Source organism: Perissodus microlepis, chromosome 18 (genome assembly GCF_051167445.1).
Source record: "Perissodus microlepis isolate ML-2025 ecotype Zambia chromosome 18, ASM5116744v1, whole genome shotgun sequence".
NCBI lineage: Eukaryota > Metazoa > Chordata > Actinopteri > Cichliformes > Cichlidae > Perissodus > Perissodus microlepis.
This window is the reverse complement of record NC_140478.1, coordinates 2520282-2547516: the sequence shown is the minus strand read 5'-3', so window position 1 is coordinate 2547516 and position 27235 is coordinate 2520282. Positions and strand designations below refer to the sequence as shown.

General features: G+C 44.1%; 1 protein-coding gene across 2 annotated transcripts in view; it reads left to right on the top strand.

Moving 5' to 3' along the window:
• paxip1 (PAX interacting (with transcription-activation domain) protein 1) overlaps positions 1 to 26569 on the top strand; it is a 29235-nt gene extending 2666 nt beyond the window's left edge. Inside the window, exons 4-23 of one of the 2 annotated variants that reach the window (XM_084912085.1) lie at positions 239 to 302; positions 436 to 546; positions 733 to 808; positions 1125 to 1646; positions 2974 to 3083; positions 6937 to 7573; positions 20203 to 20297; positions 20402 to 20497; positions 21811 to 21948; positions 22103 to 22224; positions 22638 to 22822; positions 23104 to 23147; positions 23488 to 23555; positions 23677 to 23779; positions 23923 to 24091; positions 24233 to 24333; positions 25257 to 25391; positions 25622 to 25697; positions 25809 to 25873; positions 26264 to 26569. In XM_084912085.1, coding sequence (XP_084768211.1) covers positions 239 to 302; positions 436 to 546; positions 733 to 808; positions 1125 to 1646; positions 2974 to 3083; positions 6937 to 7573; positions 20203 to 20297; positions 20402 to 20497; positions 21811 to 21948; positions 22103 to 22224; positions 22638 to 22822; positions 23104 to 23147; positions 23488 to 23555; positions 23677 to 23779; positions 23923 to 24091; positions 24233 to 24333; positions 25257 to 25391; positions 25622 to 25697; positions 25809 to 25873; positions 26264 to 26275 — 2929 coding nt within the window. In that variant the 3' untranslated portion in view covers positions 26276 to 26569. Of the gene's footprint in view, positions 1 to 238; positions 303 to 435; positions 547 to 732; positions 809 to 1124; positions 1647 to 2973; positions 3084 to 6837; positions 7574 to 20202; positions 20298 to 20401; positions 20498 to 21810; positions 21949 to 22102; positions 22225 to 22637; positions 22823 to 23103; positions 23148 to 23487; positions 23556 to 23676; positions 23780 to 23922; positions 24092 to 24232; positions 24334 to 25256; positions 25392 to 25621; positions 25698 to 25808; positions 25874 to 26263 lie in introns of both variants that reach the window. The other variant, XM_084912084.1, reaches the window with a different exon arrangement.
• Positions 26570 to 27235: the final 666 nt, after the last annotated feature.

Below are 27235 nucleotides of genomic sequence, written 5' to 3'. Positions count from 1 at the left end.
CAGCACAGCTCAGACTGCTGTTTGCCAATACATAAATCTATATTAATTCATTGATTGGTACTGAAGGGTAATAACTAGACCTATGAAAAACAAAAACAGTTCACATCAATGTGAGCATCAGCTAATGGTCAAATCCTTTTTTTCCTACAGACTGATGTAACCACATTGGTAATAACAAATTGTCAAATAAGAGTGGCTTCTCCCTTTCTTACTTTTTCCATAACCAAGAACGCCACAGAGTTACTGGCTTCTCGCCAGAATCGGGGCAGATATTTTTTGGTGTCACAGCTTGTCTTCCCAGAGTAAGTGTGTGTGTGTGTGTGTGTGTGTGTGTGTGTGAGTGAGAGAGAATGAGAGGGCTTACTATCAGGTGTGTATGTTTGGTGTTATTGCACTCTGAAAAATGTGAAGCTTGTTTGTTGTGTTTGTACGCAGCTTCCTGATGATCTCAATGCTCTGTGGGCTTACATAACCTTTTATGGAGGAGAATGCCAGCTTAACCTAAACAAGAAGGTCACTCATTTAGTATTGAAGGAACCTAAAGGGGTGAGTGTGCGCTCCATGGAGCTGAGCTTTTTGCCACAGTTCATTCTTTGCCATCGGTGCTGATATGGTGTTAGCGGCTAATTTCTTCTTGACACAAAGTCATATCTGACTTTTTCATAGGTTCACTTATTGATTTTCACTACAGATGGTATTTGATTGCATATACATATATATATTTGTCTCCAGGCTAAATTTGAGTGTGCCCTGAAGCACTCCGGCATCAAGATCGTCACCCCTGACTGGATCACAGATTCTGTTAAAGGTAACATCAGTGCAGGCAGTCTAATGATGCGTTTTATCAAGTTGTTGTTCTTTTAAAGGCAAGTTGTTAATTATCAGCTTCTTCAAACTGTATTTTTCTGTTTAACATTGTATGTTAAACTTTGGTTTTGGACTAAATTACTGAGAAATGGGCATTTTCACTATTTTTGTTGCAAAAAGAAAGTGTATGCCTGTATCAGTTCATTTTCCTTATTCAACTTTAATAATGTATAAATTCTGACCAATAATGGAGCTGCTAGTAATCATTGTCAGTCAGAAGATCTGTAATAACCTGTCCCTCTCTTCACCATTTAAAGATAAAGCCAGGAAGGAGGAGGCACTCTATCACCCCAGACTCACATATGTGGAGCCAGAGGAAGAGGAGGAGAGTGAAGCAGAGTCATACAACCGTCATTCTGATGGAAGCTACAGCCCCCAGCGATCCCGGCTGTCCAGTGGTGGCTCATCAGATGAGGAGTCCAGCCCCCGCAGACGACCGGGACCCAAAAGACTGAATTCTGTCTCCCCGACCTCTCCACGCAAACCCGAGCGCCGCAGCGAACGGATGTTTGATGATTCTGACGACGACTCTTCCACAGAGAAGGAGGGCACCAACCTCAACTGGACGCCGGCTGAAGTGGTCACCCCAGCTCCCCCTATTACAACCGGTACAGCCAGGCGTCGGAGTGGGCCACCCGGCATCAAAGACCCAGTGTCGTCCACAGGCAGTGGGCTGATCAACCTATGTGCGAATGTGCCTCCTGTGCCCGGTAGTGGCGGTGCCGTGCCTGCAGAGGCTCGCTCCGCTGCTGCCGCCATCGCTCACTCCGCACAGCAAGGTAGGTTTTTAAAAGCTTCGTTTGCAGCTCAGGCCTGCATTAGATTCTCTTGCACACTGTGTGTTGAGAAATGTCAGATAGTATGGGAAGTATTTGTGGAAATAAAAATGAATGCAACACTGTTAAGCCACTATAATGCATCATGTGCGCAACAGAGAGAGCATTGGATTTGTGCAGCTTCATATCCTTTGCCAACATAAACAGCTGTAAAGCGAGAGACCTCTGGCTCATATAAATCAGGTTAATTCAGTTTCACTTATGTAACACCAAATCACAACAACAGTCTCCTCAAGGCAGCAATGAATTTGGGCCTAAAGATCAGGAAAATCAGTCCTCCCTGACAAGTCAGTTAGTGGTGGTTAGAAGCTGGTGGCAGCCGCTATGGAACGATTCCTAAAACTCCATTCGTGCTGGACCCGTCAGTGATTCCACATGTTGATGGGGAAAAGTGCGTATTCTGTGAACGGTTGTTGCCAATCACTAGCAGGCAATTGGTTGCAGAGAGGTATACGGTGCTGCCCAAAGCACTGCATATTCAGTTGTTTCACTGAGAATAGGTCCTATAAATGAGTGCAGTTTGTGGGAAATTTTAAAGTGTAAGAATTTCTTTTATTATGAAAATAATGTTTTGCATTGAAGAAAAGTAGAGTTTTTTGTTTGTAAATGGACTGGTTCTTATATATCACTTTACTACTTTACTTGAGCACTCAAAATACTCACGCAACTTGCCATTCACACAAGAACCTTTTCTATGATTTTACCATCTCAGCGCTTTCTATCTAACATCTATCTTACCTCCTGAGCTACAAAAAGCCCAAGCTTACTGCACCTGGTATTCCCAGGCAGTCTCCCATCCAAGTACTAGGAGATTCAGCAGGTCACCCTTGGGAAAAAATTGCAAGTCGGAATTAGCCAAGAAAACTGCGGTCGGTCATTGAGCATTTCTCTAAATAAAACTTAGACATATATGTCTGAAAACATAGAAAATTCGCTGATGCTGAGGTGAGTACAGTGAGCTCACAGGATTTAGTGCGCTGGGAGAGCAGCCAGCAGAGCCAAACTCAGTGTTGTTTAGATTTTGTTTACATTCTCACACACACACACTCTCTCTCTCTCTCTCTCTCTCTCTCTCTCTCTCTCTCTCTCTCTCTCTCTCTCTTTCCAGTCTACTCTTCAGTTCTGCACTGTCCAATAAAAGTGAAAAATGCCCAGAACATTCTAATGATGTTTTTCTTTGAGCACAATGTATTAAATTGTATGATTTCTGTTTTGTTACTCCTGATGCAATATCCTGTCAATGAAGATGCTACTTCTCTCGCCTCTTCAGGTGTATCTGTTCCAGAGAGCATGTCAGGGTGGAGCCCGGCTGTTAGAACGCTCCGCAACATCACCAACAACTCCGACATGCAGCCTGCCAATCGAGCAGCCAGCGTTCATGTAAGAAACACAGCCTGCTTCCACTGAGCACCAGCACTTCTCACATTGACCAGAAAGGAAACAATGCTAAAGGAGTGTGCTTTGAGTGGTTATTTGTTTTCTGTGTTTATTGGTTCTATTTCACATTTTCAATCATTACTTTTGCACTGTGACAGTGACACACATGCTGTTGAAGAAAGTAAGAGTAGCTATTACAGACAGGGCCGTAAACCTTAAGAGTTGTACAGTTGTTAGAACAGCATAGATGGAATATTTGGATAGTACTGCAAAGTGGGAGCACAGGGTGCGTAGAAGATTTCATTGAGATATTCACTGTGTCTTGGGTGGTGATTTATGCTGAGTGGATGGATGCTCCATGAGACTGCACACGTCAACTCACATTTGAATCTCAATCGTGATTTTGACTTCCCACGGTTAATCTGATCAACCGATACAAAAAATGAATGTTCTATCAAATAGAGTGAGAAGCAAATCTAGCACTCCCTAAATCCCAACAACACAGCTGCATATAGCATATCCAGTCACAGCTGTTCCTGCCCGCGTAGCTCGAAGTTTGCTGGATGTAGTCCGAATGAGTAGCACTACATTAAAATACAGACGGAAACAAAAATCAGAAGAAGAGCTCTCTGGGTACGTCTTCTAATCTACATGCACATTAGGTTAATGGGGGTTCTAAGCTGGCTGTAGGCATTTTTACTAGTGGCCAATACGGGTAACACGCTTCTGACCAAATTCTGTATGTATAAGTTGAGCTTGGCTTCCAAATCCAATTGTTCACCACCATCACCTCTTAACGATAAGCCGTGACCCAGATTTTCAGATTCTGAAATTTGGTGAATGAAAATATTGTGCGGTTTGAATCTGAGATAGTAGATCATAATATCACAGTATGACGATACAAAAAACACACTTTTGGGTTGCAACCCACCCGTTGAGAATCACTGGTGTAGAAATCAGTGGAAAGGCAGCTGCTTCTATGTCCCCCGCAATCACCTTATGATCCAATAAAGACTTCAGGTCTTGAATGGGCAGAACAGTTAGGAGCATGCAGTATTAAAAACATTAAAACAAATCAAGCATGAAGCGTGCAGTTAGGCTGCAGTGACAAATTTCTTTTTTTCTTTCTAACATTCAGTTTCACTTCTGCTCTTTGGATTTTCACTGTTCTTTGTGGCTGGCTGACAGACTAGTTACAGCGCAAGCAAGAGTTGTCCACAGACTGGAATGCATGTATTGTACACTGCCTCCAACGACAGCAGAGCTCTCTGCAGACAGATGGGCTGACTGCAGCAGAGCAGACTATAAACTCTCAACCTCTGCTGGACTATAAATCCTGCTTTATTAGTTTTTCATTCAGATCTTCAGCTGCACTTGTAATATTTGGTTTGAAATACGTTACGGTGAAATAAGGCTTACATACCATTGGGGGATGGTGACCAAGTCTTTTTATATAGAGGCTGTAATCATGTCATGTACATGTATAAATAGTTATGTTCAGTGATGGGAATAACGGCGTTACTTTTTTCAGTAACGAGTAATCTAACTAATTACTATTTCTATCGTTTCAACGCCGTTACTAACAAGAAAATGCGGTCGCGTTACTATTTTTCAACAGACGGTTGAAGCTGTGTTCAGCTTACCGCACCTTATATCAGTTGCACAGAAGTAGCTGTAAGTAATCTGGGCGCTACAGCTTTAAAGCAGCTGCGCGCTCCCGCGGGCAACAATAACTTTTTGGCACAACACCTGGAGCTCAGGGGGCAAAACAATCGCAGGAGTGCTGCTGTTTGACTGAGGAAGAATAAAGTAGTCGTGGTAAGACAATCACATGACCACTTCAAGATGACAAAGCAACAAGGTGATATATACCAGTTTTTAAATTGTGTTGATAGGCCACGTAAAACCAGAGTCATGATAAACAATCCGGTCTTTAAGTCTGACGTCATTAGCCGTGCCTGGGCCCAAACTCTGCTGCAGGTCCCTAAGTCCAACGATCACTGCGGCATCACTGAGAGTTAAAAACTGTCTAAATCCTTTCATCTGTAATAAAATGATCAGCGTTCTGCTCTACCAGGTGTAACAATTAGGTTTAACATCCAGGCATCCATGAAAACGCAATTTATGAAATTTAACGGAGTTAGAAGTTAGCAGGAAGTTAGCTCGCTAGTTTGCATCTAAATATAATATACCATGTTCTGACTGAGGGATATATGAAACAAGTTAAGACGTACAGCTCTGCTATCATTTCCGACATAAGTGAAGACAGGAAACTGAGATAATCCATCCACAATACGCGGTTAGTTATCAATATATACTGCTGCATGGCCTGAGCTGTAGATACATGGTAAGGTTTTAAAAACTGAACTTTAAAATAATTAGCAGTAATAAAAACCGAGAGAGGCCGAAAATGATCACTGACTGTTTTAGGGGCTTGTTGAGATTAAATAGAACAAGATACAAAGCATTAAAACATGTAAAAAACACAAAAGCCTTACTAAAGGCAGAGTAGTTTGGGCCCGGAAGCAGGATTCATCACGTCATCACTTACAGACCAGATATATACACATGTTTTTTCCTGAATAGTTTCGTCACGTTCACTGTCTAAGGAAAGTGCTAGTAAGTGCAAGCTCTGCTTATGAGCAAAAAGTTAAAAAACAAAACAAAAAACAGGCCTTTCATGTTGGTGGAAAAATGCACCGTATCGACCAATCAAAAATGATATGGCAACATGACATTTGGTTGTTTAGGAAGAGGGGGAAGTTTTAGGAGTGACGGCGAGAGAGAGCAGAAAAAGAGAGAGAGCGAGTTTTGAGATGTGAGAGATTTGTGACGTTTAGCGTGTTTGGAGTGTGTAGTTAGTGTGTTATCTCGTGTAGTTAGTGTGTAGTGCTGTGGATAGTTTTGTGTTGTGTGTCAGAACAATGAGGTGACTGCTGTCTCCAGGTAAAAAACAGGAGGAGTGATACACCTGCTGCTGTCAGACCTGCAGGTAGAGCAGGGCGATACGACCAAAAGTATTTATCACGATATACATTTGAAAATTTGCGATAACGATATAACTGACGATATAATTGACACGAGACAAAACACTTTACAACTCCACAACTTTATTAGTGCAAAAAAAAATCACTGTATTTTCACTTAAACAAGCAGCTGTTTTTTATGTGCATTAAAGTTATATAAAAACGTAACAGTGCAAATTCCTCGCTGACAGTTTAACCAAAAGGCATTTCCAGTGGAAACTGGCCGACATATCCTCAGCATAACCATGTAGAATAGCCACAAAACTTAAAAAAATAAACAAGATTTTTGGAAATAATTCCAAGTTTTGGGACTAAACGAACCATAAAGACACAGGAACAACAGGAGATCTGAGCTGTCTCAGATAAGCAGCAAGCAGGTCAGCCAAGATTAAGGTACTTCACCTCATTTTTCTGGAGGTGACTGCTGTTGTGATTTGGCGTTGTTTAAATAAAATTGAAATAAATGTTTTGATCTGCGTCAGACAAACACAGTCACCAGTTTGTCTAAGAGACTGTCAGTGAATGACAGGCTTCTGGAGAACACAAAGTTGTGTGGAAAGTCTGACTCTAGACAACCTGACACTAGGGGGTCATGCTCCTTGAGTTGTTTCTTACAGCGGGCATGTTTCCAGATGTGCTCCTCATGGCTTTTCCTTTTGAAAACATCCTCAATTTGCTGTTCCCCCAGCAAATTCTCATTTTCTCATTTCATTTGATCATCTCTTTTGTAGATTATCCAGCCTGCTAATCAAACAAAGCCACTGGAGCAGCAGACGAATCAGAGTCATGCTCAGACCCTGAACAGCACCAATGTTCTTCTCTTCAATCAGGCCAAACTGACCAGTCAGCCCCTGACAGCCGAGCAGCAGCAATTACTACAACAGCAGCAGTCAAACCAGGCCGCTCAGCAACATCAGCAGTTATCACAGCAACCACAGCACCCCATGATGCACCTTCAGCAGCAACAACAGATGATGCAGCTACAACACCACCAACAACAACAGCCACAGGCTGCTCAGCAACAAGGGTTCCCACAGTTGCCTCTACAACAGCAGCAGTTCCTACAACAGCAGCAGCAGCAACAAATGCACCAACAGCAGATGTTTTCCCAGCAACAGCAGCAGCATGTGTTCTCCCAGCAGCAGCTGCGACCTCAGCAGCCCTTACGGCCTGGACTACAGCAGTTGCAGCAGCAACAGCTGCTGCAACAACAGCTGCAGCAGTTGCAGCAGCAGCAAAGAATGCAGATGTTACAGCAGAATCAACAGCAGATGCACCAACAGCATCTACAACAGCAGCAGCAGCACTTCATGCAACAGCACCATCAGATGCAACAAAAGCAGCATTTGCAGAACCAGCATCAGAACCAGCAGGCCGTGCAGCAGCAGCAGACAGCTATGCTGCAGCCACCGCTCCAGCAGCCTCCTCACGTCTCCCAGCTGTTTGGACACGAGCCGGGCCAAGAAAGTGAGTTAAGTCTTGATTACTGTGGGCTAGGGTCACATTTATACTGCTAGAACTAAAGAAGGCCAGAGTGAAGCTTCCCTCATTGTATTTAAATCATCACATTTAAAAAAAAAAAAAAAATCATTTTCGACCCAACCGTCCACGTTCAGACCTTTTTTCCACACATGGAAAAGTGTGAAAATTAAATGACTGAGAAATTACAACAGAGAAAAAATAATTTTGTTTAGACCTACTGCCCTGTAGGAGTCTGCGTCTGAATCTGAAGTTACAGTTTAAAAGATCAAAACATTTAAAGGTACGGGAATAATTTTTTGTCGTAAAAAGAAATGTCAAACAATTAAGAGCAATGAAAAAGGGATTAGTAGTAATAGTGCAAGAATTTGAATAATTTTATGAATATGCTAGATTGTTACGTTTTTAATATCAGTTAGTACAGTTGGAAGACTGCTGCAGGGCAATGTGCACGTCCAACACGTGGGCCTTGAATATGAAAAGTATACACATGTTTTCCAAGTTACAATAAGAGTTAAAATAGCATTTTGTTCATTTTTGTGACTTAGAAAACTTTGATGTGAAATTCTAAGTGTCTATTGTTGCATCATTGTGTAACACAACTGGGGTGGCTATAGCTCGGGAGGTAGAGCAGGTCATCTACTGATCGGAAGGTTAGTGGTTTGATCCCTGGCTCCCCAGGGATTGAACAATGTTGTTTGAATTTTAGTTAGTAAACAATTAAAAGCATAGAAGGGAGCGATGGTGTGAATGCGGCATGTAGTATAAAGCGCTCCGGGAGAATAGAAAATCACTATATAAGAATCCGTCCATTTACCACAACTATATACCATTCAGATATTCACTAATTGTTTTTTGTACTTTTAATCATATTAAGTTTGTACAGGACAGTTTGGTTTTAGTTTTGTTTGTTTTTTTTTTAAATAATTTTTACTCAGACTTTTGATTTTTGATGCATCTTTCACAAATTATAGATCCTGATTCATTTCTATGGTAAGAGAAAATTTCAGGTTCTTAAGGGGGGTGAATGGGCTATTTTATTAAAGAAATTTATCTTTTTTCAGTTTAGTTCAAAAAAGACCCAACAGTTAAAGAACACCTTTTAAGCAAGCACTTGGCAACAGTGGGAAGGAAGAACTTCGTTTGAACAGGAAGAAAATTCTGGCAGAACTAGGCTCAGGGAGGGGCAGGTATCTGCCACGGCTGGGGGTGAGGGGAGAAACCCAAAACAAAAGAGAGAGCCAGCGTTTATTAAAAATGAATACAAATTCCAGAAAAGTTGGGACTTTCTTTTAATTTGAAAGACTTTGAAATCACATGAGCCATTTTTTTTTTATTCACAACAAAACATAAATAACATGACAAATGTTTAAACTGAGAAATTGTACACCTTCATCCAATAAATGATGATTTTGGGTCCTTCGCTCTAGTTAGCGGTGAGCACAGTGCATGTGAAGGGCCTTAAGGTGCACATCTCAGGACTGTGGGAGGAGCTGGAGTACCTGGATAGAACCCACACAGATTCAGTGGTGGATTCAAACTCGGAACCTTCTTGCTGTGAGGGAACAACTGCACCACTGTGCTATTTGAAGCTACAATTTTGGTACAATCATTGTCTATACCCAAACTTTGGCCCATAAAGTTTTTATTTCGATGTGATGACTTGAAATGGAATGAGCCAAATATAATTTTATTAGGCCCTCAATAAAGTAGCTGCATGCTCTACCAGAAGCTGCTGCAGTCCTCAGGAAATTTAGTACAATGATTTTCCATACTTCTTTCTGCTCTCTGTTATAACAACATCTAAATTGCTTAGACTCAGCTAGAGATGCTTCAGCTTCTTTGTGGTGGGCTTGTTTAAGGGCCTGACAGAATGAGTGTCACATATAATAATGATAATAATAATAATTAATAATAGTAATAATTTATATAGCATTCTTCACAGGATAAGAACCACAAAGTGCTTCACAATAATATAAAACAGATGTGCAAAAACAACACAATCGATCATTTAACACAAATCTAATTAAAGCCAGTCTAAATAAATGAGTCTTTAGCTGTTGTTTAAAAGAATGAGTATAATCAAGGCAACGTAAAGATGGAGGCAAAGCATTCCACGTCTTGGGGGCCGCCGCTCTAAAAGACTGATTTTGATTAGCCTTTGAGATGATGATGTCAGAGATGTAGGCAGGAGCGTCACGACTCAGAGCTTTGAAAGTCAGTACTAAGATTTTTTTAATGAATTCTAAAACGTACTGGAAACCAGTGTAATGAGAATAAAACCAGTGTAATGTGCTCTCTTTTTCGTGTCTTTGTTAAGAGCTTTGCAGCAGCATTCTGGACTGACTGGAGACTGTAAAGATTCTTTTTGCTCAAACAAAGAAAAAGGCTGTTGCAATAAGCGAGATGAAATAAAAGCATGATTAACTATTTCCAATTCAGATTTAGACAACAGGGTTCACAATTTTTATTTATTTATTTATTTTTTTTAGCTGAAAGAGGCAGTTCCTAATTATCTGTCGAGAGTGTTGCTCTAGGGATAGGGCAGACTCAAAAAATAACACTGAGGTACCTGAGACTCGGCTGAACAGAGGAGCCAAGAGAACCAAGATGCTGTTTGATTACAGATATTTCGCTGTCGGGAGCAATAATTACTGTTTCTGACTTCTCTGAGTTCACCTGCAATTAAGGCTGCCATGATTAGTCGACTAGTCACGATTACGAATCGGCGACGACTAATTTAATAGTCGACGCGTCGTTTGAAGCTTTGTAAGATCCCAAAAGACGCAGGAATAAGTAGGATTTAAGAGTGTAATAACGGACTGAAACAGAAGATGGCAGCACTGCATGTCCAGAGATGCCAGCTGGACCCCGAACCCTGAAGAAGAAGAAGCAGCTGTGTGCGGTAGAGCAGGGCGATATGACCAAAAATATTTATCACGATATACATTTGAAAATTTGCGATAACGATATAACTGACGATATAATTGACACGAGACAAAATACTTTACAACTCCTCAACTTTATTAGTGCAAAAAACCATCAATGTATTTTCTCTTAAACAAGCAGCTGTTTTTTATTTTATATGCATTAAAGTTATATAAACTTTAACAGTGCAAATTCAAATTCCTTGCTGACAGTTTAACCAAAATCATTTCCAGTGGAAATTGGCCGACATATCCTCAGCATAACCATGTATAATATCCACAAAACTTAAAAAGAGCTTATACACACACAACACGGTAATATTATGTTGAAGCACAGTACGTATCACTCCACGAGGCTCCGCCTACGATAGCCGTAATGCTCCGACAATCCATCAAGCGGTGCGGCTTCGTAGCTTAGCAAAGTCGTACTGAAACATTTGACAGATTTTCGAGCGCCACATACAATCGTTTCGAGGTCAGTAAACACAACCAGAATTCATACATAAGGCACACGGGATTATAAGGGGCTCTGTCGATTTTCAGAAAAATCAAAGGATTGATTTTAAGTGTGCCGTATTTTCCAAACAACACGGTAATAACGACGGCTCGCTAGCATGCGCTACCAAAAATAGTGTTTGGTTGTATCAGACGGACGAAAGCTAAACCAGTTCCACACCATTGAAGTTGCAGCATTTTTACAAACCAGTTCTGGTTCATCTGTTTCATTCATCGATCCGCTTTCACTCTTCTCATTCTCCGTCACCACCATGCTTTTCCCGCCATGTGCATATGAAAACAAAGGCAGTGCGCCTTTGGAGGCCGCATTTGTAGGCCGATTACGTTACAGTGATGCGGCAAAGCCTGTCCAAATTCGAAGACTCCCCCAAATGTGGCGGAAAAATGCGTCCTTTATTTCCCCAGGTTTGAAGGATGGGTCGGGCGTATCCTTCGTGGCCCAACCTATCCCAGAATTCATAGCGCGGTCCAGCCAATTCCAGTTTTCAACAATGGCGGCAGCTACTTCGTTTTAATATTACTCTTATGACTGTTTCTGGGTCACAAAATAAACTTTTGACATATTTTCAGGTGAGAATGTAGCTGTGTAAACTTCAAATATCTGCTCGGTTTATCAAGACATCACATATTTGCAAAAAGTGCTCCGATGTTTTTGGAGACGTCTGTTACAATACTTCCGGCGCCGCTGCGAGCTGGCAGCCAGTATCAGCAGCTCCGACCTGACAGAGTCCTTTTTTCTCTTTAATATATGTTTCTCTGTTGTTTTGTGTTCATTGTTTTTGTTTTTCTATTGTGGACTGCTGTCCCCCACAATGGAGCTCAGAATTCTATGGACAATGGTATTCTTTATTACATTTTTTACGGCGTCTTTGTCCGGAGAGCGCTCGGAGGTCCGACCTCCCATTGTTTACAGCAGGGATCAGCTGTTAGCCCTCGGAGCCTCCGCTGCCCTGCCTACCGCCGAGCAAGCTAACATCCCCCGCGAGGTGAGGAGGAAGAGACGCGGTACTCGGGCCGGGATCGGGCGTCGCAGTAAAGTTAGGAGGTACCGGCCAGCGATTCCATCTATTATAATGTGAGATCTCTCCCCAATAAAGTAGACGAACTGGCAGCCCTTACCCGACATCAGAGGAGCTACAGGGAGTGCAGCCTGATGTGCTTCACAGAGTCGTGGCTAACTTCGCTAACTCCGGACTCACACGTAAACATGGATGGTTTTCATCTGATCCGGTCCAACAGAACAACGGAGAGTGGTAAGAAGAGAGGAGGGGGTCTGGCTGTGTTTGTGAACGATAGATGGTGTAACTCTGGGCATTTATCTATCAAAGGACATTGAGCTGCTAGCGGTTAGCATGAGACCGTATTATCTACCGCGAGAGTTTACACACGTGATTATGAGAGCTGTGTATGTCCCGCCCTCTGCTAGCGCTGCAGCAGCCTGTGAGGTCCTGCACACTGTAACCAGCAGACTCCAAACACAGCACCCTCAGGCCCTTTTCCTGATCTCCTGGTCTCTAAAGAGACTTTAATCACATCTCCCTGTCCTCCACTCTCCCCACCTTCACCCAGTATGTTACCTGCCACACCAGAGACAATAAAACATTGGACTTATTGTATGCCAACACCAAGGAGGCATACAGCTCATCACCTCCTCCTCCCCTGGGGGGCTCAGATCACAATCTGGTTCATCTCCAGCCTGTGTATAAACCTCTAGTACATAGGGATCCAGTTGTGAAACGCACAGTAAGGAAATGGTTGGCAGAGACTGAAGAGGCCCTGAGGGACTGTTTCCGTTCTACTGTGTGGGACAACCTCTGCAGCCCCCTGGAGGATGACCTCAACAGCATCACAGACTGCATTACGGATTACATGAACTTCTGTGTGGACAACACCGTACCCATCAAAAAGGTACGTTGTTTTTCTAACAACAAGCCATGGATAAATCCTGAAATTAAGGCTCTCCTCAAGGAGAAGAAGAGTCTTTAGATCTGGAGACAAACAGGAGCTGAGAGTTGTTCAGAAGAAGCTGAAATGGAAGATAAGGCAAGGAAAGGAAAACTACAGAAGGAAGATGGAAGAGCAGCTGCAACAGGACAACATCAGAGGGGTTTGGAACAGCCTGAAGACAATCTCAGGACAAAAACCAATCCCCCAGGCTGCAGGAGACTTGGGGTGGGTGAATGACCTAAATAAATATTTTAATAGGTTTGATCAAACACCCACCCCTCCCCCAACATCGTCCCCCCTGCTGCAATCTCCTTCATCTTCAGGGACTGCCTGTCCTTCATCTCAGGACTTCACACCTCCCAGCTCCCAGTTATTACACCCACCCCCGGCTTCTGTGGACTCCAACATACACACCCCTCCTCCAAAATCCACTCTTTCTATCTCAGCACTTCAAGTGAAGAACGAGCTTCGCAAGATCAAGGTGCGGAAGGCTGCAGGTCCAGATGGCGTCAGCTCCAGGCTCCTGAGATGCTGCGCAGATGAACTGTGTGGCATCCTAGGTTATCTGTTCAACCCGAGCCTGTCACTGGGGAAAGTACCACAGCTGTGGAAGACCTCCTGTGTGGTACCGGTACCAAAGATCTCCCGTCCCAAGGACCTCAGCAGCTGCAGGCCGGTAGCCCTGACATCACATCTGATGAAGACCCTCGAGAGGTTGGTTCTTAACCATCTGTGCCCCCTGGTGAGGTCTACATTGGATCCGCTGCAGTTTGCTTACCAGCCTGACATTGGGGTGGAGGACGCCATCATCTACCTCCTGCACTGAGCTCTGACTCACCTGGAGAAGCCTGGAAGCACTGTGAGGATCATGTTCTTTGATTTCTCCAGTGCTTTCAACACCATCCAGCCACAACTTCTGAGGGACAAGCTGGAGCTATCAGGAGTGGACGACCACGTCCCAGTGGATACTGGACTACCTCACAGGACGTCCACAGTATGTGAGGTCACAGGGCTGTGTCGCTGGTCTGCAGTACGGGGGCCCCACAGGGAACTGTGCTGGCACCGTTCCTCTTCACCCTCTACACTGCAGACGTCTCCATCAACTCCCCACGCTGCCACCTACAGAAGTTCTCTGACGACTCTGCCATAGTCGGCCTCATCACAGGTGAGGACGACTCAGAGTACAGGTTCAAGGTTCTTTATTTGTCACATGCATAGTTATACAAGTATAACACACAGTGAAATGTAGCCTGACACGCTCCTCGACATGTGCAAAAATGGGGGGGGGGGGGGGGGTAGAGGAAGAACATTATATATATATATATATATATATATATATATATATTAGTATATACATTGGGTGAATGTGCAGTAGTAGCAGCAAGCAGGTGAATTCTGTACATTAATATGAATAGACATCTGACTATTTTACAGAATAGTCAATTATAGATGATGTGAGAGGGCGGGTGTGTGTGTGTTTAGGGCCCGGATGGCTTGGGGATAGAAGCTCCTCTTGAGTCTCTCTGTCCTTGCCCGGATGATGCAGAACCTTCTACCAGATTGCAGAAGTTGGAACAGTTTGTTGCCAGGATGGGACGGGTCCTTCAGTATCTGTGCTGCTCTAGTCCGGCATCTCCTGGTGTAGGTGTCCTGAAGCGGGGGGAGAGCAATCCTGCAGCAGCGTTCTGCTGTACGGATCACTCTCTGGAGAGCTTTTTGGTCCTTCACACAGCTGTTCCCAAACCACGATGTCATGTTCTGTGTGAGGATGCTCTCCACAGCGCCTGTATAGAAAATCCTGAGGATCTTTGGAGAGACCCTGAACTTCCTCAGTTGTCGTAGGTGATACAGGCGCTGCCTAGCCTTTTTGGTCTGGACCTGAATGTGGGCAGCCCATGTCAGGTCTGAGGAGATGTGGACACCAAGATATTTGAAGGACTGCACCCTCTCCACTGGAGCTCCATTGATGATAATGGGCTTGTAGTCTCTGTGCTGACCCCTTCTGAAGTCCACCACCAGCTCCTTGGTCTTGCCGACGTTCAGCTGGAGGTGGTTGTCCTGGCACCATGATGCCAGATTCTTCACTTCATCCATGTAGGCCGCCTCATCGTTGTTGGAGATGGCACCCAACACCACTGTGTCGTCAGCAAACTTCACAATGGTGTTGGAGCCGTGGGTGGCCACACAGTCAGAAGTGTAGAGGGAGTAGAGCAGTGGCGAGAGGACACATCCCTGAGGTGCTCCTGTGTTGATGGTGATGCTGTTAGAGACGCATCTACCCACCCTCACCACCTGAGTTCTGCCAGTGAGGAAGTCCAACACCCATGCACATAGACGGCTGTTAAGTCCCAGATCCCTGAGCTTTGTGAACAGTCTGCAGGGCACTATTGTGTTAAACGCTGAACTGTAATCAACAAACAGCATTTGCACATAGTTACCCTGTTTCTTGTCCACGTGGCTGAGGGTGGTGTGCAGGACGTGGGCGATGGCATCCTCTGTGGATCTGTTGGATCGGTAGGCGAACTGCAGCGGATCTGTGGTGTCTGGGATGGAGGAGGAGATGATGTTCTTCAGCAGCCTCTCAAACACCTTCATTACTACCGAGGTCAGTGCAACTGGCCGGTAATCGTTCAGGGATGAGGGTTTGCTGTTCTTGGGCACAGGGATAATGGTGGATCTTTTGAAGCATGTGGGGACCACAGACTTCGCCAGGGACTCGTTGAAGATGTAAGTGAACACACCTGCTAGCTGGTCAGCACAGCAGCGCAGCAGACGGCCGGTGATGCCGCCTGGCCCCGCCGCTTTCCTTGTGTTCACTCTCCTCAATGCCGCTCGGACGTCATGCTCCGCGATGCTGGTCACCGGTCTCTCGCTGATGACGTCACTGTCCTCGGTATTCAGGCGGTAGATAGCATTAGCCGCCTGGCTAACCTCGAAACGGGCGTAGAACTGATTCAGCTCGTTGGTGAATGCAGAGTCGGCGTTGATCGGCGCAGTGTCCCTGGCTTTGTAGTCCGTAATGGTGTGTAGTCCGTGCCACATACTCCGTGTGTCGCCCTGGTGGAAGCGGGACTCCACACACTCCCGGTACCGGCGTTTGGCATCTCTCACCGCACGCCGTATGAGGCCGCTTTGTAGGCGCTCATATCGCCAGTGGCGAGACCCGCGTTGTAGGAGGCGGTCCTGGCGTTTACTGCAGTGCGGATCGATCTGTCCATCCACGGTTTCTGGTTTGGGAATGTGGTGACCCTCGCAGTGGGGATAATCTCCTCCGCTAGCATATTGACGAAGCATACTGCTACTTGCGTAAACTCGTTGATGTCGACTGTGCATGCTCTTAACATGTCCCAGTCGACGTCGTTGAGTGCGTCCTGTAGCGTAGCTTCTGATTGGGCAGTCCACCGTTTTACCTCCCTCGTGGTTACGTCTTCCCTCCGTATGTTTTGTTTATACTGGGGAATGAGGAAGATGGCGTTGTGGTCAGACTTTCCAAAAGCCGGGTGTGAGACAGCTTTGTAGCCCTGCTTGTATGGCGTGTAGCAGTGATCCAAAATTCGATCCCCTCTCGTTGGACACGAGACATGCTGGTAAAAGTTTGGCATGACTTGTCTGAGGTTCGCTTTATTAAAGTCTCCTGCTACAATGAGGGCTGCGCCCGGGTCCTTGTTTTGAAGCGAGCTCAGCACATCATGTAATTCGGACAAAGCCATACCTGTGTCCGCTTGGGGTGGGATGTAGACCACCGTGGCGATGACCGAGGTGAATTCACGGGGCAGATAGAAAGGGCGGCACTTAATGCTCAGGAACTCCAGATGTGGCGAGCAGCCGCTGGAGAGAGTAGAAATGCTCCTGGCATCACACCACTTTCTGTTTACCATGAAACACACTCCTTCACCTTTGGTTTTGTTCGACTCTGCCGTTCTGTCCGCGCGGAGCACAAAGAATGAATCCGACGGAGTTACGGCACGGTCCGGCACGGTGGGGGTCAACCATGTCTCCGTGAAGCACAGAATGTTGCAGTCCCTCATGTCACGTTGGAAGGTGACCCTTGCTCTTAGGTCATCGAGCTTGTTCTCCATGGATTGTACGTTGGCCAGTAGGATACTGGGCAGTAGTGCGCGATGCGCCTGCTGTCTCAGTCTGTTCCTAATGCCAGCGCGGTTCCCCCGGCGCTTCTTTGTTCTGCGCCTTGGATGAGCGGCCCGTCCTTTGTTGTTCTCCGCGCCGCGTAGAATCTCTGGCGGCCAGGAAGGGTCGGGTTTAAAAGTGTCCAAGATTAGATGTGCAACCTTGTCACCGATGTTTACAAGTGATCCGCTGTCGTATACTATAAGACTAGAGGATTTTGGGATGTAAACCAGAGCAAAAAATAAGTAAAAAACAAGAAAAGTGGATAGGCGGAGCGGTCAGGAAGGCGTCTGGACGTGGCCGCGCCATCTTGGATACAAGATGACAGACAGTGGACTCCGGACTTTGTAGACTGGTATCAGCAGAACCACCTGCTGATCAATGCCGGGAAAACCAAGGAGTTGGTGGTGGACTTCCGGAGACGCAGACCCACCACACTGACCCCGGTGAACATCCAGGGAGTGGACATTGAGATAGTGGACTCTTATAGGTACCTGGGTGTTCACCTGAACAATAAACTGGACTGGAGCCACAACACTGATGCTCTTTACAGGAAGGGTCAGAGCAGACTCTACCTGCTGAGGCGGCTGAGGTCATTTGGAGTCCTGGGAGCGCTTTTAAAGACCTTCTATGACTCTGTGGTGGCATCTGTCATTTTTTACAGTGTGGTATGTTGGAGCAGCGGTTTATCAGCAGCTGAGAGGAAGAGGCTGGATAAACTCATCAGGAAGGCCAGTTCTGTTCTGGGATGCACCCTGGACCCAGTGCAGGTGGTGGGAGACAGAAGGACCTTGGCCAAAATAACATCTCTGATGGACAGAGTCTCCCAGCCCATGCATGTAAATGTTGCTGAACTGCAGAGCTGCTTCAGTGACAGACTGCTGCGTCCTCGATGCATGAAGGAGCGTTTCTGCAGGTCCTTCCTCCCTGCAGCTGTCAGACTGTACAATCTGAACTGCTCCCAACAAACAGATGTTTACATCAATGCTGTAACTGCAATAAGTTAGTTAATTAACCGATTCGCACTACAACCTGCTTTGCCTCTTATCTGTAGTTATTTTTATTTAATTTAATAACTGTACAGTACTCTGTATATAGTAACCATTGTCCTTAATGTAAATATGTAAGAAAAATTGTGTATGTTTCTGTTCTGTGTCCTGTGTACTGTTTGTTTGTATATGTGTCTTTTTGGCTGCTGTTACAACCAAATTTCCCCTTGTGGGACAATTAAAGGATTATTCTATTCTATTCTATTCTATTCTATTCTATTCTTACCCACCAGCTTGATAGCTAGCCGGGGTTCAAGGCTCACTAGAGCCGGCGAGAACAGCGAACTCCCTGCACATCATTTTCAAACCCCGTGATCTTTCGCTACTCAGGTTAAACATGATATATAAGTCACTCAGATAATTTATTAATTATTTATAATTAATTATAATTATTTATAATTAATGTTATTGTTTGGCTTTTTTCAGTGTTTTATTTGTTCCTCAGTAAATCGGTTTGGCTGAGATTAAAGTTCTAGTTTTCACACAGCTGAATAAACGTCAAACAGAGAACTGATAAAACAGAAGTGTGAGATGGTAGAGAGTTTACTCCAGTGTCCTGTTATATTTTAAAATGTTTTTTTAAAAAAATTAAAATATTTTTAAAACTGAGACAATCTGCAAATTTCATTAAAAGTTTAATAAACTCTCATCTTGTCTTTATTTTTAGTTAGCACATACCTTAAACACTTCAAGCTGTAAGCTAATGATAGTTATATAAGAGCAGATGCTGCTGGTGCAATAAGCTGTACGTTTTACGTCCAGTGGATGATGATCTGATTAGTCGACTAATCGCAAAAATAATCGGTGACTAGTCGACTATCAAAATAATCGTTTGTGGCAGCCCTACCTGCAAGCCACTGTTCAGTGGAAGCTAAACATTTAATTAAAAATAATAACTTTTGAAGCTGAATATCATCAGCATAGATAAACAAATCAGGGAACTGACTAATTATAAGTCCTAGAGGTGTACAGGAGAAAAAGAATAGGTGCAAGAACTGAACCCTTTGGTACCCCACTAGTCAGGTTCTTACAGTGTGACATAAACTGATTTGCAAAAATGCTATAAGATCTGTTGGAAAGTTATGACTGAAACCACTCCAAAGCCAGACCGGACACATCGACTACATCCCGGAGCCTGTTCATCAGGCTGGTATGGTCGACGGTTTCAAAGTCCAGCAAAACCATAACTGTGACTATGTCGCTTTAAGTAATGTGGTTTCCTTTGAGTGGCATCCAGACTGAAATTTGTCATATATCTCATGTTTTTCTAAAAAAGCCACAAGTTCATATGAAGCTCCCTTTTTCAGAAGCTTGGAGCTTGGAGATGGACCTATAATTCTTAAACTCTGTTGGGTCCAAACTGCTCTTTTTTAATATCGGAAAAACAACAGCATGCTTAAAGGGCCGAGGGACCACACCTGTTAAAACAGAGGCATACCTCTACAGTGAGGAGCCAATAGCAGAGAGAACTTTTTTTAAACAGCCCAGGAGGTAGTCTGTCATTTGGACAAGTCGTGATTTTCATTTTATCCAGCAGAGGTGAAAGGTCATGTATAGTCACTGGGTTAAACACTAATAGGTGGTGTAATGGCCACACAGAAACTGATGTGCTGCTGTGCTCGCAGTCAGCAGCAGCACAGGTCGAAGACGGGAGAAAGAGTCAGCTTTGATGGCTGAGAGGACAGCAGCTGTTTTCACCACCTGCCTGCTGTCACGGCGCTCTTTCCAACATAGGAGACTCCAAGTAATACAGGGTGACTGATTATCTGTCGCTGGCTTGATATTGTTTTGTGTTATTGCGTGACTTGTGCTTTAATGGGTGAGTTTAGATCACAGAATGCACTAAAACACAAGTCAGACAAAGTCTGTGTGACCACAAACTGAACCTGTCCAAGTCTTTTAAGTCTAATTAAGAAAATAAGCACACCTGCTGAGATGATGAATTTCTATAGAAGGCTGGGTCTCTGGTAACTGCAGGATTGAAACTGCTGTCAGTCCTGCACTCTCTTCAGTCTGTGATTCAGTGACAGTAATTTCTTTCTTTCCCCAGTCCCACAGGATGGCTTCCTCCTGGGCTGTGTGTTTGGTATTGCCGACTATCCAGAACAGATGGCTGACAAACAGCTCCTTGCTACATGGAAGAGGGTAAGTCACTGAGAGAGAGTATGAGTACCCAAGTAGGGTGAAAGACAGGAAACAATGCTGAGCATCAGACAGATCAGTGTTTGTTTACCGATCTCCTTCGTCAGGTCATTCAGGCGTGTGGAGGCTCAGTTGATCCAACCCTAACCAGCCGCTGCACACATCTGCTGTGTGAAAGTCAGGTCAGCAGCATGTACGTACAGGTAAGGATGTCTCCCATGAGAACAGACACAGAGTTTATGGAGTGTGGAATCCCAGTATGACTATCATAAATGTTTTCATACTCATTCATTATTAGGGATGGGTATCGTTTAGGTTTTATCTGATACCAGTACCAAACTGGTACTTTTGAAACGGTGCCGGTGCTTAAACGGTGCTCGAACCGGTGCTTAAAGACTGGAGAACACAAACTTTGTCCAAAAACCTCTCATGTTCAGCTGTTTTTTTTGTAAAAAGATAACAATGTTAGCCTTTTCTGCAGCTATAGGGGATTTATGGTATCACTCTTGGCTGGAAGCAGTGCTTAATCAATGGAAAAAACACAAACTTTGTCCAAAAACCTCTCATGTTTAACTGTTTTCCACCTTTTCTTTGGTCATTTTAGCCTTTTTGGCCAGGGTGAAGGGAGCATCTGCCATCAAACAAGAAGACAACCGCATGTAACTACGACGGTGTTTGCTAGTTCACCTTACATGCATTAATGTAATAACGTGGTTAGCCTGCTCAACGTAATTTACACACGAACAACATTAAGCTACTCACACAGAGAAGAACGGCTGCTGCTGCATCATCATCCTCATCATTTCTGCTACACTGGCAGAGCTAGGGGCCAGGACTCTCCTCTTCGGGTTTTTGGGGGATGTTGCTAACTCCGGGTCCGATAACTGGCAACCCACCCGCAGTAGATGTGCTCGGTGTGAGGTCTCGCAGCAAGCTATCAAATACGGTGCATTTCTCGGCGTTTAACAAAAGTGCTATACGTCGCCAGGTGTTTCATCGGATTCGAGGAGTTACCTCCTTTGCACAGTATCACAGTATCAGCTTAAAGCACTTGTTGCAGGCTGCTGAGTTTGCATCTTTTGCTGTGAAGTACAGCCAGACTTTGACCGCTTCGCCTTGGGCATTTTTAATCTGTAGCTCGGCTCTAAAAGAACGTACGTACCTGGACCCGCCTACTACGCTTACAAAGGTAAAATGATTGGCTAGAATCCAAAGTGTGTGACATCTCAGGGAAAAAAAGCACAGAAATGTGCGCTGCTTTTCGGTCTGGTTACTACCGTTTATGTCAGAACCGGTGCCATAATGGCACCAGATACCGGTACCCATCCCTATTCATTATTGGCCTTTAACTGGAGTGCAACATTTAGTATCACCTAAATGTTGATACTTTATTGTGATGGAATGAGACAAACCCTTGAATGGGACAGATATTACCCACTTTCTCCTCAGAGGCTAGAGGATAAATACTGAACTTCTGCTGGTTGAAACTGAACCAAAAGCACGTTTCCTCTTCCAGGCACTCAGAGAGGGGAAACGCTGTGTAACCGCCCACTGGCTCAACACTGTGCTGAAGAAGAAGAGGATGGTTCCTCCTCACCGGACGTTACATCTGCCATTTGCCTTCCCTCCTGGAGCCAAACCCTGTTCTCAGCACGTACGTCTGCCGTTTCTTTTAACAGTAGTTTTTCTACAGTCTTTGTACTTGGTGAACTTAATGAACTTCAAAATACTGCACTCCAATTGGCAGGAAGCATTTCTGCTTGTCAGATCTTTACTCCAGCTCTCTGTTTGTTGCCGTCTTTCCTCAGATCATATCAGTGACGGGTTTTATGGATGCTGACAGAGATGATCTAAAACTGATGGCCTACCTGGCTGGTGCCAGATACACCGGATATCTTTGTCGCAGTAACACTGTCCTCATTTGCAAAGAGTAAGAGTTGGGGTCGGGTAGATGAGTTCCTCTTTGGGTATTCTTTTGTACTGCACGCAGTATATCCATAGAACTCAAACTATACAAGAACTATCTTACTTTTGGTTTTATGTCGTTCTTGGAGTGTACTCCTCCTCATTTGTATGTGTGAAGGACTCAGCCTATCTTCAAGGTTCTCTTTATCCTAAGTGTTAACCTTTTTTAGTCAGATCAGATGGTTTGTTTTGTCAGTCCAGCATTTTCACTCTTTTATTTCCCAACTTTGTTGCAACTTGTTTGAAATGTCTCATTTTCTTTTAAACATTTTTCAGTTGAACCTTCATGTGTGAAGGTTGAACCTTCAGTTTGCTTGAGAACCTTCACTTCTCAAGCACACTGTCAGTTTTATGGTTGTCTTGCTAATATCACTTTAGACCCAGTGGGCTTAAATATGAGAAGGCCAAGGAGTGGAAGATCCCTTGTGTGAATGCCCAGTGGCTGTGTGATATACTGCTGGGCAACTTTGAAGCACTGAGACAAATCCAGCACAGCCGATACTCCATCTACACACATCCTGAACCACTGGTGCCTAACCCACAGCTGGTCCAGAACCTGCTTGGTATGTACGCCGTCACTGGAGTTGTTACGTAGTGAGCAATTACATGAAGGCTTAAAGATATTACCCAACATCTCTTACTTGCCACACACTCTCTTCTGTGGGGTATGCTTAGTTAGTCTAACCTGACTGGAGTCACAAAGAGCTCTGATTTTGTGTGGCTTGATTTTGGTTTGTCAGGAGAGTGAAGAGCTCTCTGCTTTTGATGTTTTATCACTTGGAATGGCCACACTTTTGTGTGAGTGTAAGATACTGTCCTGATTACCTTGTGCATTTCTCTGTAGCTGCTTGGAGAACACCAATCAAAGTCTCTTCTGAAGCTTTGGCGGTGAGTTTTTGTGTCACAGTGCTCCGTAACCCCTCTCTCAGCCTGCTCTGAATCCTCTGCTCCAGACAGTTTTCCGACTCTTGGATTGACATAACGTCAGAGGATATTACTAATAAGATCATCTCAGCCACACATTTCTAGCTTTGACCACAATACCTCACACACCTTTTCAGTTGTTGGGCGCAGTTATTCACAGGAAAATATCTGTGTGAGAGTGATTTGTTTTTTTAGTGCGTTTGTCCTTAAAAAGTTGAATCACTCATAGAAGAGAGAGAAGCAACAGATGAACGGTGTCCAGGCTCGTCTGATTGTGCTTTTGTGGTGTCTGTTTGGTGTTTAGAGCCTCCAGCTGCTGCAGAAGCAGAAGATCAGCGACTCAGCAAACCCACCTGCAAACAAGAAGGCCAGGTCGGTATAGCAGGTTAGGGACTAGCCTGTCACTCCTCTGCACGAGAACAGAGTTGGACCACACACCCTCCAGACTGCCATGTTCTAATGATACTTTGCATTTCTGTCTCTGTCTCTGAAGACTGGAAGAGATCCAGTCCCCGAGTAAGAAGCTTCCTCCAGAGTCCACTCCTCGGGTCATGTTCACAGGCTTTGAGCCTATGCAAGTACAGCAGTACACCAAGGTGAAAGCAGCCTTCCCACGCTCAAACATTCAATGTGTTGTTAGAGACTGAAGCTCAGATTAGTGAGAACGCTGAAGTTACTCTTAAAGCACATCTGCAGCCTCAGCTGCTATTTGAATGTGTCCCCTTCTTTCCTCCTGCAGAGGTTACATGCTTTAGGTGGTGAGCTTGCAGACAGCAGTCAGAAAGTCACTCACCTTGTGGCCAGTAAGGTGACTCGCACCGTCAAGTTCCTCACTGCCATGTCTGTGGTCAAACACATAGTCACCCCAGAGTGGCTGGAGGAAAGCTGGAGGAGTCAGAAGTTTGGGGGTATGTTTGCGTCCCACCCCTCCTTTTTCTTATCTAACTGTGTTTTGTAGAGATTAAAGTGGAACTAAAATTGGTCTTGTGCTGCGCTTTTACCTGTATATGTTTCGTTAACGGGAGCAAACCTGTTTGTGTGTGTTACAGACGAGCAGAGTTACACTCTGAGGGACGCAGAAGCGGAGGTGTTGTTTGGCTTCAGCCTGGAGGAGTCACTAAAGAGAGCCCAAAGTGCACCTCTCTTTAAGGTCCTCTGACAACATAATTGCTGTGTTCAAACAAAAACCGTCTTTTTCTTGATGCCAATTAAAGAATTCAGAAGTAGGGCTGTGACCAAAATCATATCCTGATAACAATATATATTCTGGGAACCCGACTTGTGTGAAGTGTTTTCAGCTGGGCGTCCTGTACCTGGAGTCAAGTGTTTTGACCGATGCATGAAACTATATTTTTAGATATAAGTTGTAACGGCTGCTATTTTCTTTGTATTTCTTACATGGCGTGCTGCGGGGAAAAGCGTTTGAGTCTAAGGTTTATTTTGAGCACCTGACGGCTCTTTTTTTATTGCTTCTCAACTCTCTCCATCCTCTTTCACGTGATTCTTGCGTAGGTAGAAGAGGTTTGTTGTGTTTGAGTCTGAGGTGGACCGGTTTGCAGCATAATTTGCATAGTACAGTTTTCTGGTCCGTGTCAGAGTTTTTATAACCACACCATGTCCATGCTACAGGAATAAGATCCTTGATTTGTTTTAGCTGGTCTGTCTGTTTGGAGCCAGTTGTTTCTGCCTCCTCTTCACTGGCCATGCTGGGATTCTCTGTGCCCCCATGAACAAATATTGCTGTAAACAGTGTGTTTTGCAACACCATGAAACAAACGATAGCGTATAATTTGAAACGACAGATGTTTTCATATCTGATATATTTCGTCATATTGCACAGCCCTATTCAGAAGTGCTAAACTCATTTTACCTTTTTGTTCAACTATTAAAAAGTCACTCGTGCTGATGATCACACAACAACATTTAAATATATTAGGCCTTTATATATAGTGGGTCAGTTGACTGAACTAGTATATTTAAACTAAGCTGGACTAACTGGAAACCAGTGTACTAATTGTTCTGATGATTAACGGTTGAGTCTCTTTTTCCGTTTCCTGTGACACGGTGATGCAGGGGAAGTACTTCTACCTCACACCAGGGATCTGTCCAAGCCTCAGCACAATGAAGTCCATTCTGGAGAGTGCTGGAGGAAAGCTGCTGACCAAGCAGCCCTCATACAGAAAGATCATGGAGCACAATCAGAATAAGGTGCTGAAAGTTGCTGCAACTCTTTCATGTCTCTAGGCACTCATAAATGTCCACAGAGGTGGTGGGTTCCTGTGTGACAATATGGCAGAAACCTGGGAGGAGTTTAGCTTTTATTTTCATGTATTTTCATTTCAGTACAAAATAAAACAAACAGACATATGTTTGACAGAAGTTTTTTATTACAAATTTTCTCTATAAATCAGTAACCACATGTTGGCTTTTGGTTGCAGAACCTTCCAGAGATCATATTAATTTCCTGTGACAATGACCTTCACCTCTGTAGGGAATACTTCTTGAAAAACATTGGTAAGATGCTCTCCCAGGGCCCATTTGTATTTATCATTTTATTTTTTTTAGTGTCTTCATAAAGTTGACATTGTGTTTCATTGGCACTCTTGTGGTCTCTCTGTTTTCCAGATGTCCACAATGCTGAGTTCATTCTGACTGGAGTTCTCACCCAGAAACTTGACTATGAATCATATCCTTTACAGTCTCACAGTAACTAGTTTAGTTTGCTGACATGTTGTACAACAACAGTTTTTCGCTTTCAGTCTTTAAACCCCAAATGGTCCCAAATTAAAGCTGTAGAGTTGTTCTTCCAGGCAGGAATCATGCAGTCAGTGGGAAACAAACGCATTAGTCACATGTCATCTTCACTGCAGTGTGGACTAAACACACTATTGGGAGATTTGTGGATTCATCACCCATGATGAATCCACAGTGATGAATACTAATGTGGATGTTATTACCAGATAGAGGCCAGAAACTGCAGCTGCGTTTGAGCCCATCGAGAAATGTTTTGCTGTGTGATGTAGAGTGACCGGATGGGGGTGTTACTGTGTTTAGTCAGTTTCCTTGACAGTCACACATATAAGTTCACTTGATGACGCAGCAGTGAAGCATAAAGAAGAGGACACGGGACAGAATGAGGACGACCGTGTGTACAGTCCAGCCACACTGACTTTTCTATGTTTTTATTTCTGTGCAGATGTCTCCAGTCTTTTTGTAGCCTTTTGTTACCTGTTTGAGACTAATTAAATGGATGTTATTTTTGTGAAATAATTGTTTAAATTATGGAGGATGAAACTTTTTTTTCTGTTGTTGAGAATAGGATGTGTAAAGCTTCAGCTCACAAATGCTGCTTTTTGGAATAAAAACTACACTTTGATTGTGAAAAATGCTTCCAGCTTCATACCTGATCAAGAAAACTGTTAATAACTAAAGTAAAACATTAGCTTTTTAGATAAAGTTAATGTCTGTGCATGTGCAATAATAGCATAGCAGAGTATGTTTGGCCATGCAGAGAATCATTGGGGATGAATAACAGATAAATTCACAATTCAAGCAGTCATGCAGTAAAAGATGGACATGTTGAGAACAAAAGGTCTGTTGACTTCTCATGTTCTTGAGGGTTTGAACGCTTTCTCGATGTTATTCCTCCCAGGTTTAAACGGATAATTCCTGATAGGATTAATTTAATTAACTGCTAATGAGGGTCTGGGGTAGTTACTGGTGAAGTTCTAATTGCTGGCTGTCAGACAGACAGCCTGAGATCATGTGGGTGGAAGTGAGACGTGCGGCGTCGCCTGCGGCGCTGTCCTCAAAAACGACAGACTGAATTAGACACAGCCTGAGCCAAGGTCATGTACTACATATTCCACGTGTGGGTGCCAGTAGCACTGCTCGATGTGTATTTACATGAACGTGAGATTTGATGTTTCATGGCTGACCATGCAGAATCACGGCTGAACTGCACAGAGATTCATGTTGCTGTATTGAAAAAGCCATCATACACACTTGGCGTGTCACTGAATACACCAATAAGCCACAATTTTAAAGCCTGA